This window comes from Lissotriton vulgaris, unplaced genomic scaffold (genome assembly GCF_964263255.1).
Source record: "Lissotriton vulgaris unplaced genomic scaffold, aLisVul1.2 SCAFFOLD_1089, whole genome shotgun sequence".
Lineage (NCBI taxonomy): Eukaryota > Metazoa > Chordata > Amphibia > Caudata > Salamandridae > Lissotriton > Lissotriton vulgaris.
The window spans coordinates 162386-174859 of NW_028255123.1; the positions used below are offsets into that span (position 1 = coordinate 162386).

At 43.2% G+C, this 12474-nt stretch overlaps 1 protein-coding gene across 1 annotated transcript in view; it reads left to right on the plus strand.

The window, feature by feature from the left end:
- The window catches only part of LOC147659229 (alpha-2-macroglobulin-like), a 100760-nt gene that overhangs the window by 20250 nt on the left and 68036 nt on the right, over positions 1 to 12474 (plus strand). The window contains exons 4-8 of the mRNA XM_086951870.1: positions 516 to 568; positions 1662 to 1682; positions 1985 to 2153; positions 4715 to 4799; positions 9811 to 9934. Coding sequence (XP_086807996.1) covers positions 516 to 568; positions 1662 to 1682; positions 1985 to 2153; positions 4715 to 4799; positions 9811 to 9934 — 452 coding nt within the window. The remainder of the gene's footprint in view (positions 1 to 515; positions 569 to 1661; positions 1683 to 1984; positions 2154 to 4714; positions 4800 to 9810; positions 9935 to 12474) is intronic.

Consider the following 12474-nt stretch of genomic DNA (forward strand, 5'->3'; position numbering starts at 1 on the left):
ATGGGTGGAATTCTTGTCTCCTTACAAAACGCAGATAACTCAACGATCGCAAGCGGTTTCCCTGGCAATCTTGTACAATTTGCACTGTTTGTCAGGGAGAGACAATGAACTTAAACGCCAGGGGAGGGTGCAGCTGACCTCCTCCAAACATCCATTTGTTAGCCTCTGGTGAAGGACACTGATCTCTTTGGCTATCTTTACCCCAGCCATTCTGATGAGGTGAGGGGCCTCTCGAGGGGGGTGCATTTCTCAGGAACATACCAAGAATGCTGGGAAAGTGGGGGTGCACATACTAACAGTGTGCACATGCTCACTTCACCCTAAAGCTGTGTACATCTTTGGCTTTTGTTACGTAACGAGCCACCCAGCTGGTATAACACATGGAAAAAAAGTAATGTGTATCCTTGAATTAACAAATGTTGTTCTCCCTATTTGCTAAGGAGCAGGGATTTGTTCTAGATATGGATAACTTTGCTGTAACAACGTGCGCTAATGCTCTAATTTCTCTATTTTAGTCCAGTTCCGTATTGTGTCGCTGCATGATGACTTCCATCCAGAGAAAGAGACGGTAGGTCTACAAACCAATCAAGCAAATAAACCATTTCTGTTCCACTAGTGGTGACATCCTTTCCATTTTGCAGACATGGAGCCTGAATCTATGAGTGTCCAAGTTCAATGATCTCTACAAACTATTAAAGAATGGCACGGCTTATATATGCCGTTGAACCTCCACAGCAGTGACCTAAGGCTAGAACAATCAGAACCCGCCCCATAGGCTATGGGAGTGATGGAGAAAGCCTCGACCTTACAGTAGACAGACTCTGCCAGGCACTTCTTGTGAATAAGGTGACCCTGTAGCCCAGGAAGCCTTAAGAAATGTCATTTTATCAAGCAGACCTAAAACAAATTGCGGGAAGCCTAGCTAGGTTCTGAGCAGATCTCAATCCGAAGGTTACAAGTATACGTAAGGGCCTTTCTCAGCCCCCCCAAATATCTGATGAAAAATCCCAACAAGTGCACTGCTGGTTGTGCCATAGCTCTTATCATATAAAGTTCACTTTTCCTAAATGTAAACTGATCTTCCGCAGTGATTGTTGTTTGTCACTGTCACTGTGGCAACTCTATGAGAACAAAAGGAAGAGTGAAGCATTGTGTGACAGGATTTCTGGCAGAGCCTGGACTCTTCCCATATTTGTCAGATGCTTCTTTCCAAACTGGATTTGACATCAGGGACAAAGGAGAGAAGAGGGGTGACCATCATTATGGGGTCGGGGACAGTGATGAGAGAAACTGGTTGTGCGAGGTCAGTGAGACTTCTTAGAGTAAGAGGACCACAGATGGAGGAGTGAGTGACACTTCTGGAAGTGGCAAGGATAGAAACCTGATTGATTGGACAAGATCACGCTCCAACACTTTATACTATTTTGAAACTCCTTTCTAGTGTGAGCGGTCCACTTTGGGGAGAACGCCTGTGAATGCCTGAGAACAGTGAGGTGGAATTTAATGAGTGTAACACCATGGAAGGGTACATGGCCAAACTCCAGCAAAGTGTATAGGGCATGTGTTGTGTAGATGAGTGAGAACCCATTAATATTTACTACTTCCTCCCAATGTATGGATTATAACATATTTTTCTTTTCCCTTTCTTTTTTGATTTCCAGTTCCCTGTGGTATACATTGAGGTAAGATTTTAATACATCATTTATTTCATCCCACTGTGTCACTTTATGCAGTGATTTCTCTGAAGACAGTAATGCCTTTGCCCTCAGTGGCTGCCCCCACCAATAAATACTCAGGAGCATCATATACAATGTGTCCATTCCATAGGAGCACAAGATCCAGGCCAGGATCACTGTAGCAATCTGAGAAACTCAATGTGAACTAGTGCAAATCCCAGGGGGGGCACGAGCTCCAGGTCAGGACTCGTCATGTCTAATACGTTTACGGTCTTTAGCACCCTAATCTAGCATTCCCCTCCTTTTAGGATCCGCAGAGGAACCGCGTGGGCCAGTGGCGGGACATAGTAACAGAGGGAGGACTCGTCCAACTCTCATACCCTTTGGCTTCAGAACCTCTACAGGGAACATACAAAGTTGGCGTGCAGAGGAAACGAGGATCTACTGTGGAGCATATGTTCACTGTGGAAGAATATGGTAAGAATCTTTGTTATAAGGGGTTGTGCAAGAACTGTAAGCAAACAGTGAAGTTTATCAAGGATGACAGGATTAGGAAAAGAGGTGGTGAGCAAGAACCACAAGACAACACTGTGGAATGCAGAGGTGGAATATGGAAAGAGAACTCCAGGGTCTAGCTGGATGGAAGAAGTGCAGAAAGATACCACTAAGTTACTTAGATATAGTGAGAGTGCAGAAGAAAAATAATAAGGTACACAAGAATAATTGGAGTGCATGAAGAGAACAATATGGTACATAGGATTAGGAGTGTGAAAAGAGAACATACAGTTATATAGGAAAGGGAGGTGTGCAGAAAGAGAACACAAAGGTGCATAGGAATGGGATGAGTGCAGAACCAGAACTCTAAGGTACATAGGAAAAGGAGGAGGAGTGCAGAAAGAAAACCTAAGGTGTGTAGAACTAGGAGACGTGCAGAAACCAAACAATACGGTGCATAGGAATAGGAGGAGCACAGAAAGATACAAATATGATATATAGAAATAAGAGGAGTGCAGAAAGAGAACACCACAGTACATATGAATGGCAGGAGTGCAGAAAGAGAACACTAGGGGACGTAGGACCATGAAGAGTGCAGAAAGAGAACACTAAGGTGTGTAGAAGTAAGTGCAGTGCAAAAGCAAAGCACTAAGGTATGTAGGAATAGGAGAAGTTCTGAAAGAGAACACTAAGGTGTATAGGAAAGGGAGGAGTGCAGAATTAAAACACTATGGTACATAGGAATAGGATGAGCGCTTAAAGAGAACTCTAAGGCACATGGGAAAAGGAGGAGTGCAGAAAGGGAACACTATAGTACAGGCGTCTCCTACAAAAACTGGGTGGCCCAAATTACACCCATCTTCTTAAAGTAATGGCCGCTCAGATCTTACCAGCTTTGTCCTACGGTCTGGTTACCTGGTGTGGGGGGGAGGCCGGTATATTAAACTCTCTGCAAAATAAAATCTACAAAGTAGTTTTCAATTTACCGAAGAATGCCTCGCCGGCCCAGGTGCGACTTGAATTTGGCCTTCAGAATCAAATCTTCAGGTCCAAATCAAGGTTTGTCAAATTTTACCACAAACTCCGTGCTGCCGATTTACACACATTAAATAATCTCTGTTGGCAAGAAATCAATACTGACTCTACCCAGTGCTGAGCCATCCATCTTCAAAGCTGCCTTTTGGATCTTGGATTGATTGAAGCATGGAATAAAAAATTTGACCAGGCTAGTTTTTGCAAAATTGCCAACCTAAATACAAAACAGAAGTCATTATTGGAAGACAAACAAACTTTGGCCCTTCGACGCCACGCCTGGACCGTTATTTCTTCCTATTCACTCCAACAGCCACAGGCTTACTTGGCAACACACTTTAGCCAACACCTAAAAAAGGCTCTCATCGACCTCCGTATGGGCCTTCACGAGTCCAAGGATTTAAGACCTTCCTGGAAATCCCAAGACAACTGCCCAAAATGCAGACTCTGTGGCTACCAAAAGGAATCTTTAATTCACTTATTTTGTGTGTGCCCATTTCTTATGGTAGCTAGAAGACAGTTTTTACTGGACATATTAAACAAAATGAACATAAGAACATGTCGCCAGGCCGTTATAATTTGGCTGGGAGTTTCATCGCCAATCCTGACTTGTAGGGGTCTTAAACTCATGATTGAGATTGGAAAGCAGTTACAAGTCCGTGCATGATCTTTTAATATATTGTTTGAGGCCACTCCCATATGTCGTTATCGATGGGACCTGACGTAGTTTTAACCCTCTTTTAACTTTGTTATTAATTCTTGTTTTACCAATTTAATGACATTTGTTATGTGTATTTAGGTCAATTGTACTTCTGCTATTGTAAGGATTTTTATTAATTCAACAATAAAAAACATTCAGATTCTGATTCTGATTACATAGAAAAAAGAGAATTTCAGAAAGCAAACAGTATGGTATATGGAAATTGGACGAGTACAGAAAGAGAACAGCATGGTATATAGGAATAGGATGAGTGCAGAAGGAGCACACTATGGGACATAGGAATAGGAGGAGAGCAGAGAGGGAACACTAAGGGGTGTATAAATAAGAGGAGTGCGGAGAGAGAACACTACTGTACAATGGAATAGGAGATGTTCCAAAAACTAACACTGAGGTGTATAGAAATAGGAGTGCAGAAAGAGGGTACAGTGGAATTGAAGAAGTGCAGAAAGAGAACACCAAGGTGTATAGAAATAAGAGGAGTGCAGCAGGATAATGCTCTGGTACAATGTGATAGGAAGACTGAAGAAAGACTAGGTTATATAGGAGTAGGATAATGCCCATAGGAATGGAAGAGGATGAAGGAATTAGAGAAGTGAAGAGGAGCATACTACTCCGTGTTGTATTTAGTTTGAGGAACATGGTAAGAGCACTTGAGTACACAGAGACGGCAACTTAGTTTGAGTGCACTGAGGAGAACAGGGGCATTGCTCGGTTGATTCATTGATGTATATGACTTCCTTTAAGAAGCCTCACCAGCTGGACTGACACCTGCATCTCTTTAACATTTCAGTTTTACCCAAGTTCGAAGTCACAGTCCAGATGCCCAAGTCCATCACCATTATGGATGAGCAAGTGGAAGTGAATGTCTGCGCCAAGTGAGTGCTTTACAGTTTTTTAACATATGTAATTGGCCATGAAGTGCGGCTCGAGCCTCCTCGACCAGTGAGCTCCTTATCCACAGACTGAATACAGTGTAGAATGAGAACAGTGATCTTGTCTCTGGTGATGAGGGTGCTCACTTCAGATGGATCACCTGTAGGATCTTAGGGAGACCTTGGCTTTTCATGGCCTTGTCATTCACCAATTGCCCCTGGAGAGATCACCAATAGAGGTTAGAAAGCAATTTTATCTCCACACTGTAAGAAGTTGGGTTACTGGACGAGGAGGTGAAACCCTAGTCAAGCAGCAACAAAACCTATTGTCACAAGCAAACCCTAAATTAACCTGTGTTGAATTCTCTGGTAGATTGGCACAAAAGCAGTCAGGCTTAACTTAGAGGCAATGTGTAAAGAATTTATGCAGCATACAAACAGTGATACAGTGAAAATACAATACGAGATAAACCCTACACCAATTTAGAAAAATAGAGTCATTTTTATTTGATAATTTGACCTTAATACTTCAAAAATACAATAATAAGAATCAAAGATCAGAAATTCTATTTATGGTAAGTATAGTGCCTAAAACCACTAAGCGTCACTTGCGGTTATCTGGTCATGCAAGTTAGGGTGACTGTGATGGAGTGTGGGCCAGATAAAGAGACAAGGTAAGTCCCACTGTAAAAGTTATATTTTCAAGTACAGTGCAAAGAGTTCAGTTTACAGGGGAGAGGGCCCCAAGGAGCAGAGAAAGCTTCGATGTAGCACGAAGAGCAGGCATGACATTGTGGGATGGTTGTCGCTGCAGTGCGAACATCCTGTTGAGTGTCGCAGGAGATTCACATTTACGATCACCACAGGCTGTCAATGCTGTAGCATGAAGTTCAGGTCTCACATTGCCAGTCGTCGCTGGTGGTCACTGTAGGGAGAAGAGTCGGCTTCACCAGAGCATTGCGGCTGAGGGTGGCAAGATCTTGGCACAAGCAGTTGCGTTCGCAAACAGCTCAAAACTTCAGGATTTCTCCTTTTCTTCCAGGAGGAGTTCATCTGATGCCACAACAAGAGTCCAAGACCTTAGGGGCATCTCTTTGGGATCAGGAACTCAATCCCCCAGAGGCCAGCAGGGCTCAAGCAGATTCAGTTGATGGGCCAGGTAGCAGGTCAACTGGGCAGATGCAGAGAGGTCCCTGGAGCTTGTTATGTTGCTGTTGCTCTAACAGGAGGTCAGTCAGATCACCCTTGCAGTCAATTCCACTCAGGATGAAAGGTGCAGGTCCAGTCTTCTCATAATTCAGGGCAGGCCAGAAGCAACAGGTTGTCCTTCTTCGGTAGTACCCACAGGCCCAGAAATGTACTGAAGAGTGGGCCTGAGGGTTCATTATTTATACCTCATGCCCACTTTGACAAGGAGAAGCTTCAAGAGTCCTTCCCCGACAGAGCTGTCTAGAGTTTCCTGCCCTGTGCCCAGCTTGTCTGGGGGCACAAAAGACTAGTGTGAAACTCTTTCTTAGACCGAGTTTTTGTAATGCGCAACTGTGGTAGGTGACAGCTCTGCCCCTTATCAATTCAGAGATGGCCCATGATGCCAGCACCTATTCCCCCTTTGTCTCACTTACTATCGGACGCTTGGTCCTGCGGACCATGTCTTTTTCATTTTTTAGATGCCATCTACATGTAAGATGAGGTTTAGCTTTTATCCCTGCAAACATGTGTTAGCTTTCTATCTATATATATAAAAACGAAAGTATGTCTGTCTGTTTGTCCTTTATGCATTACTACACCATTCATCTGATCGGCATGAAACTTTGGGAAGTTGTTGAGTACACTCCCGCGAAGGTTTCTGGCAAAAAAAAAAAAAATGTGTTCAAAGTTGTTGAGTACACTCCCGCGAAGGTTTCTGGCAAAAAAAAAAAAAAAAAAATATTTGTTAAATATCGGCCCCCCCGGTCCCCCAGGGCCCTCATAATCGTTCCAATACTGAACGTTTACAGTTTCCGGTGCGACAAGGTTTTGCAATGACCATCAACAAAGCACAAGGACAATTGCTGCATGTGTGTGGACTAGATTTGGAGAATCCGTGCTTCTCACATGGACAACTGTATGTGGCCAGCTCACGCGTCGAAAAACCTTCTGATTTATTTGTGTACGCACCCGACGGAAAAACAAAAAATACTGTGTATCCACAAGCACTCAAATAAATAAATAGAATTAAAACAACACTTTAAAATGCTTCACATATTAAAATGATTAAGTCTCAATAAAAATGACACAATGTAAATTAAATGTTATCATAACAAGTTTCCTTAAATTTCCTTTCTTCTGAGATCGCAGCAATGCGCGACGGGTAAGCTAGTGACTTAATAAGAAGTATTAGCTGTATTCTGTGGAGTCCTTGTGCCCTTTGAGTAATTGGCATCTCTGTAGAGTGTGACCTTCTCCAGAAGAGAGGTTTAACTCTGTGTTTTCAGCTACACACTAGCATCTATTCCAACAGCTTCAAGATTTTCTATCAAAAATAGCAAATATACACCTTCCCACAGATTTGACACCTTCTGGCTAGGGTCTGGTGTCCAAGTACTGTGGGTCAGATGTATCAAACTTTTTGTGGCTGCAAACACTCCGATTCAGAGTTTGCAATCACAAAGGGTTTTAGCTTTGTACAAAATGCATTTTTAGGACTTGGACTAATACTGATTGGCTACTTGGAAGTTGTGTGCTTTCTGCGTCCCTTCCAAACACCAAATTGTTACCGGATTTATCAATGGGTTCCAAGGTTATATCCAGTCACAAAGCATCGAAAAGTCACAGACTCCCAAGTTGGAGTGGTTGTGGATAAAATAAAAAAAGCAGATTTCCTTTTGGACCCCTTTCTCTGTCTGAAATTAGTAAAAATGTCATGGGAATACTCAGTGGACCAGAGGACCACCGCCAACTCCTACTGAAATCTTTACAAAAAGAAAACTTTTCATATCATCAGCTGCATTTCCTTGATGAACATTGAGTTGCTTTAAACAAAAGTTTTCTTTATTAAAAACAATCACAGGCATGATGGTCTGCTTACCCTGGCAGGCTACCATCGCCTTCATTGTGGTCAATCAGAGCGGTGTCCGGTCTAACACTGTGCAGTGGGTATATTGGCAGAGAAAAAGTTCTGTCTGCATTCCCCATCTTGGCTGGGGTTGATTAGAGTGGCACATATCTTGGAGTGTGGTGAAAATGATTTCACTGTGCACAAACTGCATAAAAAAACTTTGCCTAGGAGAAGGAGAACAAACTATGCACTTTGTAAACTGAAAAAATGGGGTAAACTGGGAACTTCGCAAAACATTGCCAGTGTTAGATGTCATTGTAAGCCATATACTCTGTATCAGGTGCACATGGACAACATACATTTTCTGACAAAGGGCTGCATTAGAAGGGTGAGGGCTGTAGTTGGAATTACATGAGCAGTGCACATACTGGTGGTCGCAGTCTAAGAACTGCCTAGGAGGTGCATGCATTATTCATGGTGTGTGTATGCGAGTCTTGCACACAGCGCAACACTGCACGACTCACTGGTGCTCACAATGGCGCAATGCGTGCACTAAGCACAGATCGGTGCCAAATCTTGCACTCTATCATTCACTGAAGATCCAGCCACTGCGCTGCTCCTGACCGAGAGGACATCAAACATGACCTCATGAGTGCCATCTCTGCTGACATCACTAATTTCATCAAAGCTAATGTCACAGAGGAAGTGAAACAGCATTCATACCAACCATTACTGCTCCATTCAAATCTCACGCACACAAGGTGTGTATCTCACCACCCGTCCTAATGACTAAATGTATCACTAGTCAGGTATAAAGTTTTACATATTACATCCAAAAGTTACAGAAGGGGCACAAGGCAGCACAGTTCCTCTTTACAAAATATTTTAAAACATGGCTGCTGCACGTTCCCATTTCCTTTAAGACAGCTGATAGCCAGAAACTGGTCCTAGGATGCTTGATTCAGGTCCAGGGAAGACATGGCTTGGCAGTTCGGGCTGCACTGTTCCCATGAGGCACAGGGTCAAGACTGATTTGCATATGGCCATGTCTGAACTGGGGTGGCTTGGTGAGCAAAATAACAATGGATTAAACCCAGATCTGTGACTGGGGGTGAATGTTTTGCCATTGTGCAACATTCTGTCCATCATCTTGTGTGTTTTGCCGTTCCTATTCCCTGCCAGACTGCATCACTCTTGTACTCACCAAATGAAAACTCCTCCCCTTTTCCCAGTTATTTGCGGCCCTCACTGCCCCTCAAAAGTAGTTTGTGTAATATCTTTTAAAGGGTTACTAGGGGGAACAAGTCAGTGTTTGAATTCTTAGCCGTGTGTGTAACTGAGCAAGGAGTGGGTGATTGGTTGAGTGAGTAGGCTGGAAGCTAAGAGGATGAGTGGTTAAATCTGTGTATGAGTGCCTGGAAGAGTGGAGTGGGGGCAAGTGGGTATAGCATTATATCGATAATAAAAATAAAACAAGCATTTCCAAAGACAGAAAATCTTGCTTTATTATGTTAGTGCCTGCAAACACAAGCATGCACACACACATGTCTTTTTTTTATTACATTTTTTATTGAAGTCCAAAAATTGCAATACATTAAATACATTAAAACCAATACTTCCATAAAAAGAGATTACCTTTAGGCATAATATTAAATTTTCTAGAGATAATAGATAATACATAAAGCACTAAGAAATCAGGGACAAATACAAACATGTCTGTGATTGGATGTTTTAGCCCATCAAAATCCAATGAGTCTGTCAATGCTTGTCTGGAAAAATCTTTGTGCAAAAGAGGGGACCGTAGGATAGAAGCAGCCAATCCATCTAATGTAGGTGTTTGTTATGAATACGACGTCTACCAAGGCTAAAGCTTTATGGAGCCAGACCTAAAAGGGAGGGGGTTGTTACTGGCTGTTTATTTCCAGCTGTGCCTTTGTATCTTTAACTATATTTTGTTTGCACTGATCTTTTCGGTAGGTATACCTATGGGAAGCCAGTGCATGGTGTCCTGAAAGTCAGTGTCTGCCGGAAGTACCGCCAAAGCTACAGCAACTGCTACGGCAAAGAGTCAGAAGCTGTGTGTGAGGAGTACTCGCGAGAGGTGAGTAGGACTGCGAGAAGAAAGGGTGCCCCAATAACTTGTGCTACTTTTGAAATTATCCATCCTTAAGTTTGGATGTAATTCTATTTTTGGATGTCTAAATTCTTCCAACCTTATAACCCTAGGAGTAACTAATGTCCATCACAACACAACGGATATCAAAGTTTAGACGAGGAGCCAGGTGCAATGGCCGACCTTTGATTGAGTCTGTGAAGAAAGCAATGGGGTAGCAGGAGGGGAGGGTGACCAATGCCAGTCTGGCACAAAGAGCCCAGAGAGTGGCTCAGGAAAATGTGTTCAAATGATCCAACATGACTATGAAATACAAAGCAAGGGGTAGGGTTGAACCAGGTAGAGAGAGGGAACTTAAAACAAAAGAAAGGGCCCAACAAAAAGGCAGGTACCCACATGGAATAAAGAAAACAGTTTAAAAACACAAAGCAAATGCAAAAGTGGGACACACTTTAGAATAAGGTACCACATTTCTATTTGTGATGCTGTGCTTTGAATAATGTGTGTTCAAGGCAAGACTCATTTGACGTGAGGCTACACACTCTTTCTGTAGTGAACATCAAATAAAGGGTGGGACCATTGCAAATGCGATCCATCCTTTCAATGGCTACCGCATGCATGTTGTGTCCTTGAGCTAAGCTAATGCTGTGTGGCAGTAGTTCCTCCCATGTTTGAGCAAAGCTTGTCTTGCAAGAGTGCACGCTGTTTGGTTCTGCGAAACCATGAAAGACCCCCAAGTTGTGGCTGAAAAAAAAATCATGACTTGAAACATGCCGGGTGGTGCCCAGCGAAACATCACAACCATTTTCTTTCAGGGTGAAAAACGTTGGTGGAGCCCAGTGGCGGCTGGCAACTTCTGGTAGTGTGGGGGGAATTACATTAAATAAATAAATTCAAAGTTACTTACCATGCGGCAGCAATCGTTCTCGCTCCGGTCCTCTTCTTCTCTGTGACGTCAGGACCCCAGTTAACTCCCTTAACCAATCCTGGGGCTACTCATGCTGTTAATCAGCATGAGAGAGATGCTAGGATTGGAGGGAGCGGACTCTGTCGATGCCCCTGAGGGCACTGGAGGCCTGCACTTACTGCCAACCCAGTTTTCTTAAGACAGCTGGGTTGAGAAGTTTAAAGTGCACATGTCTTTCTGGCTGTCGCAAGACAGCCGTCCAAAGGGACATGCGCACTTCCAACAGTGCAAAGGCAGCCATGACTCCTCCCTGCTGCCACCCAGCAAGCTCCACCCTGTCCTGACACTCGTTTCGGGATGGAGTGATGGAATATAAAACAGTAATGAATCAACTTCATATCCATTTTATTTTTCGTCTCTTGGGGCATTTTAGAGGGGCGACGCTCCTCCGCCATAATGGAGGAGCCGCCAGTTGTCGAGCCCCTCAACTGCAACACTGAACAACAGTGCAAATGTCAACAGAAGGGTGGGTGTGAAGTACAACAAATATTAATAAAGGTATAAGAAGACAATGAAAAATAAAGACATCAAGTGCCCATTTAGCGAAGTTGTATAATGCTAGCAGCTAGCCTCAATCAAAAGACTTACCTTCTGGCTTTGTCGATTTTATGGAAGTGAATCCTGCCAGCCGGGCAAAGTGGTAAGCCTTAGCAGGGATGATTTCCAGGACGCTGTGTATTGTGGTTCCGAGATTCTGCTGAAGGTCTGAGCATTGATGCAAAAAACAGTAAATTGAGCAAACCTGGAAATCTTCCCCACTAACATTGCATCTTTGCCAAGGTACCAGTGCACTTTGTCCCTATCTTTCAGAGATGCAAATGCTTTGGAAGGTCAATGTTACACCTGTCAGCCTTAGGGTGGTCTTCCCCCAAACTTTGGCTTTCATCTTCCCTCATTTAAATATCAAAAAATTGGCTTACACCCAGTTGGCATATTTCATTTATTTGCAAGGCCCTAGTAAAGTGGTATCTTCTGTACACAGGGCATGTAAATTGAATGATACTAAGTAGGCCAGCAGCACTCCTTGTACCACCCACTTAAGTAGCCCTTTAAAAAATGTCTCACGCCTGCCATTGCGGTTTGTGTGTGCACTTTAAATTGGCATTTCGGTCCAAAAGAAACCTCTTGCCAGGCCAAAACCTTTCTTTTTAATTTATATGTCAACCTAAGGGTAGGCCCTAATCAGCCCATAGGGCAGGGTGCCTTGTATTTAAAATGGTGGTCATGTACTTTTAGGTTTTACTTCTCTTGGTAGTGAACCACTTTCAATTAAGTAGCCTGGTAGACATTTTTCAGGCCTGCTATTGTGGCATGTGTGTAGTTTTAACCTGCCATTTCAACCTGGCAAAATAAATATTTTCTCAGAGACTAAACCTTCTTTAATACATGTAAATCACCCCTAGGGAGTGCCCTACCCAGCCCAGAGAGCCGGATGCAGTGTTTTTAAAAAGAAGGACCTGAACTTTTAAGTTCTACATGTCTTGGTAGTGAAAAACTCTACTGCAAGGCCTATCCCTCCCATAGGATACCATTGGGTTAAGTTATTACATTTAATAAGTGA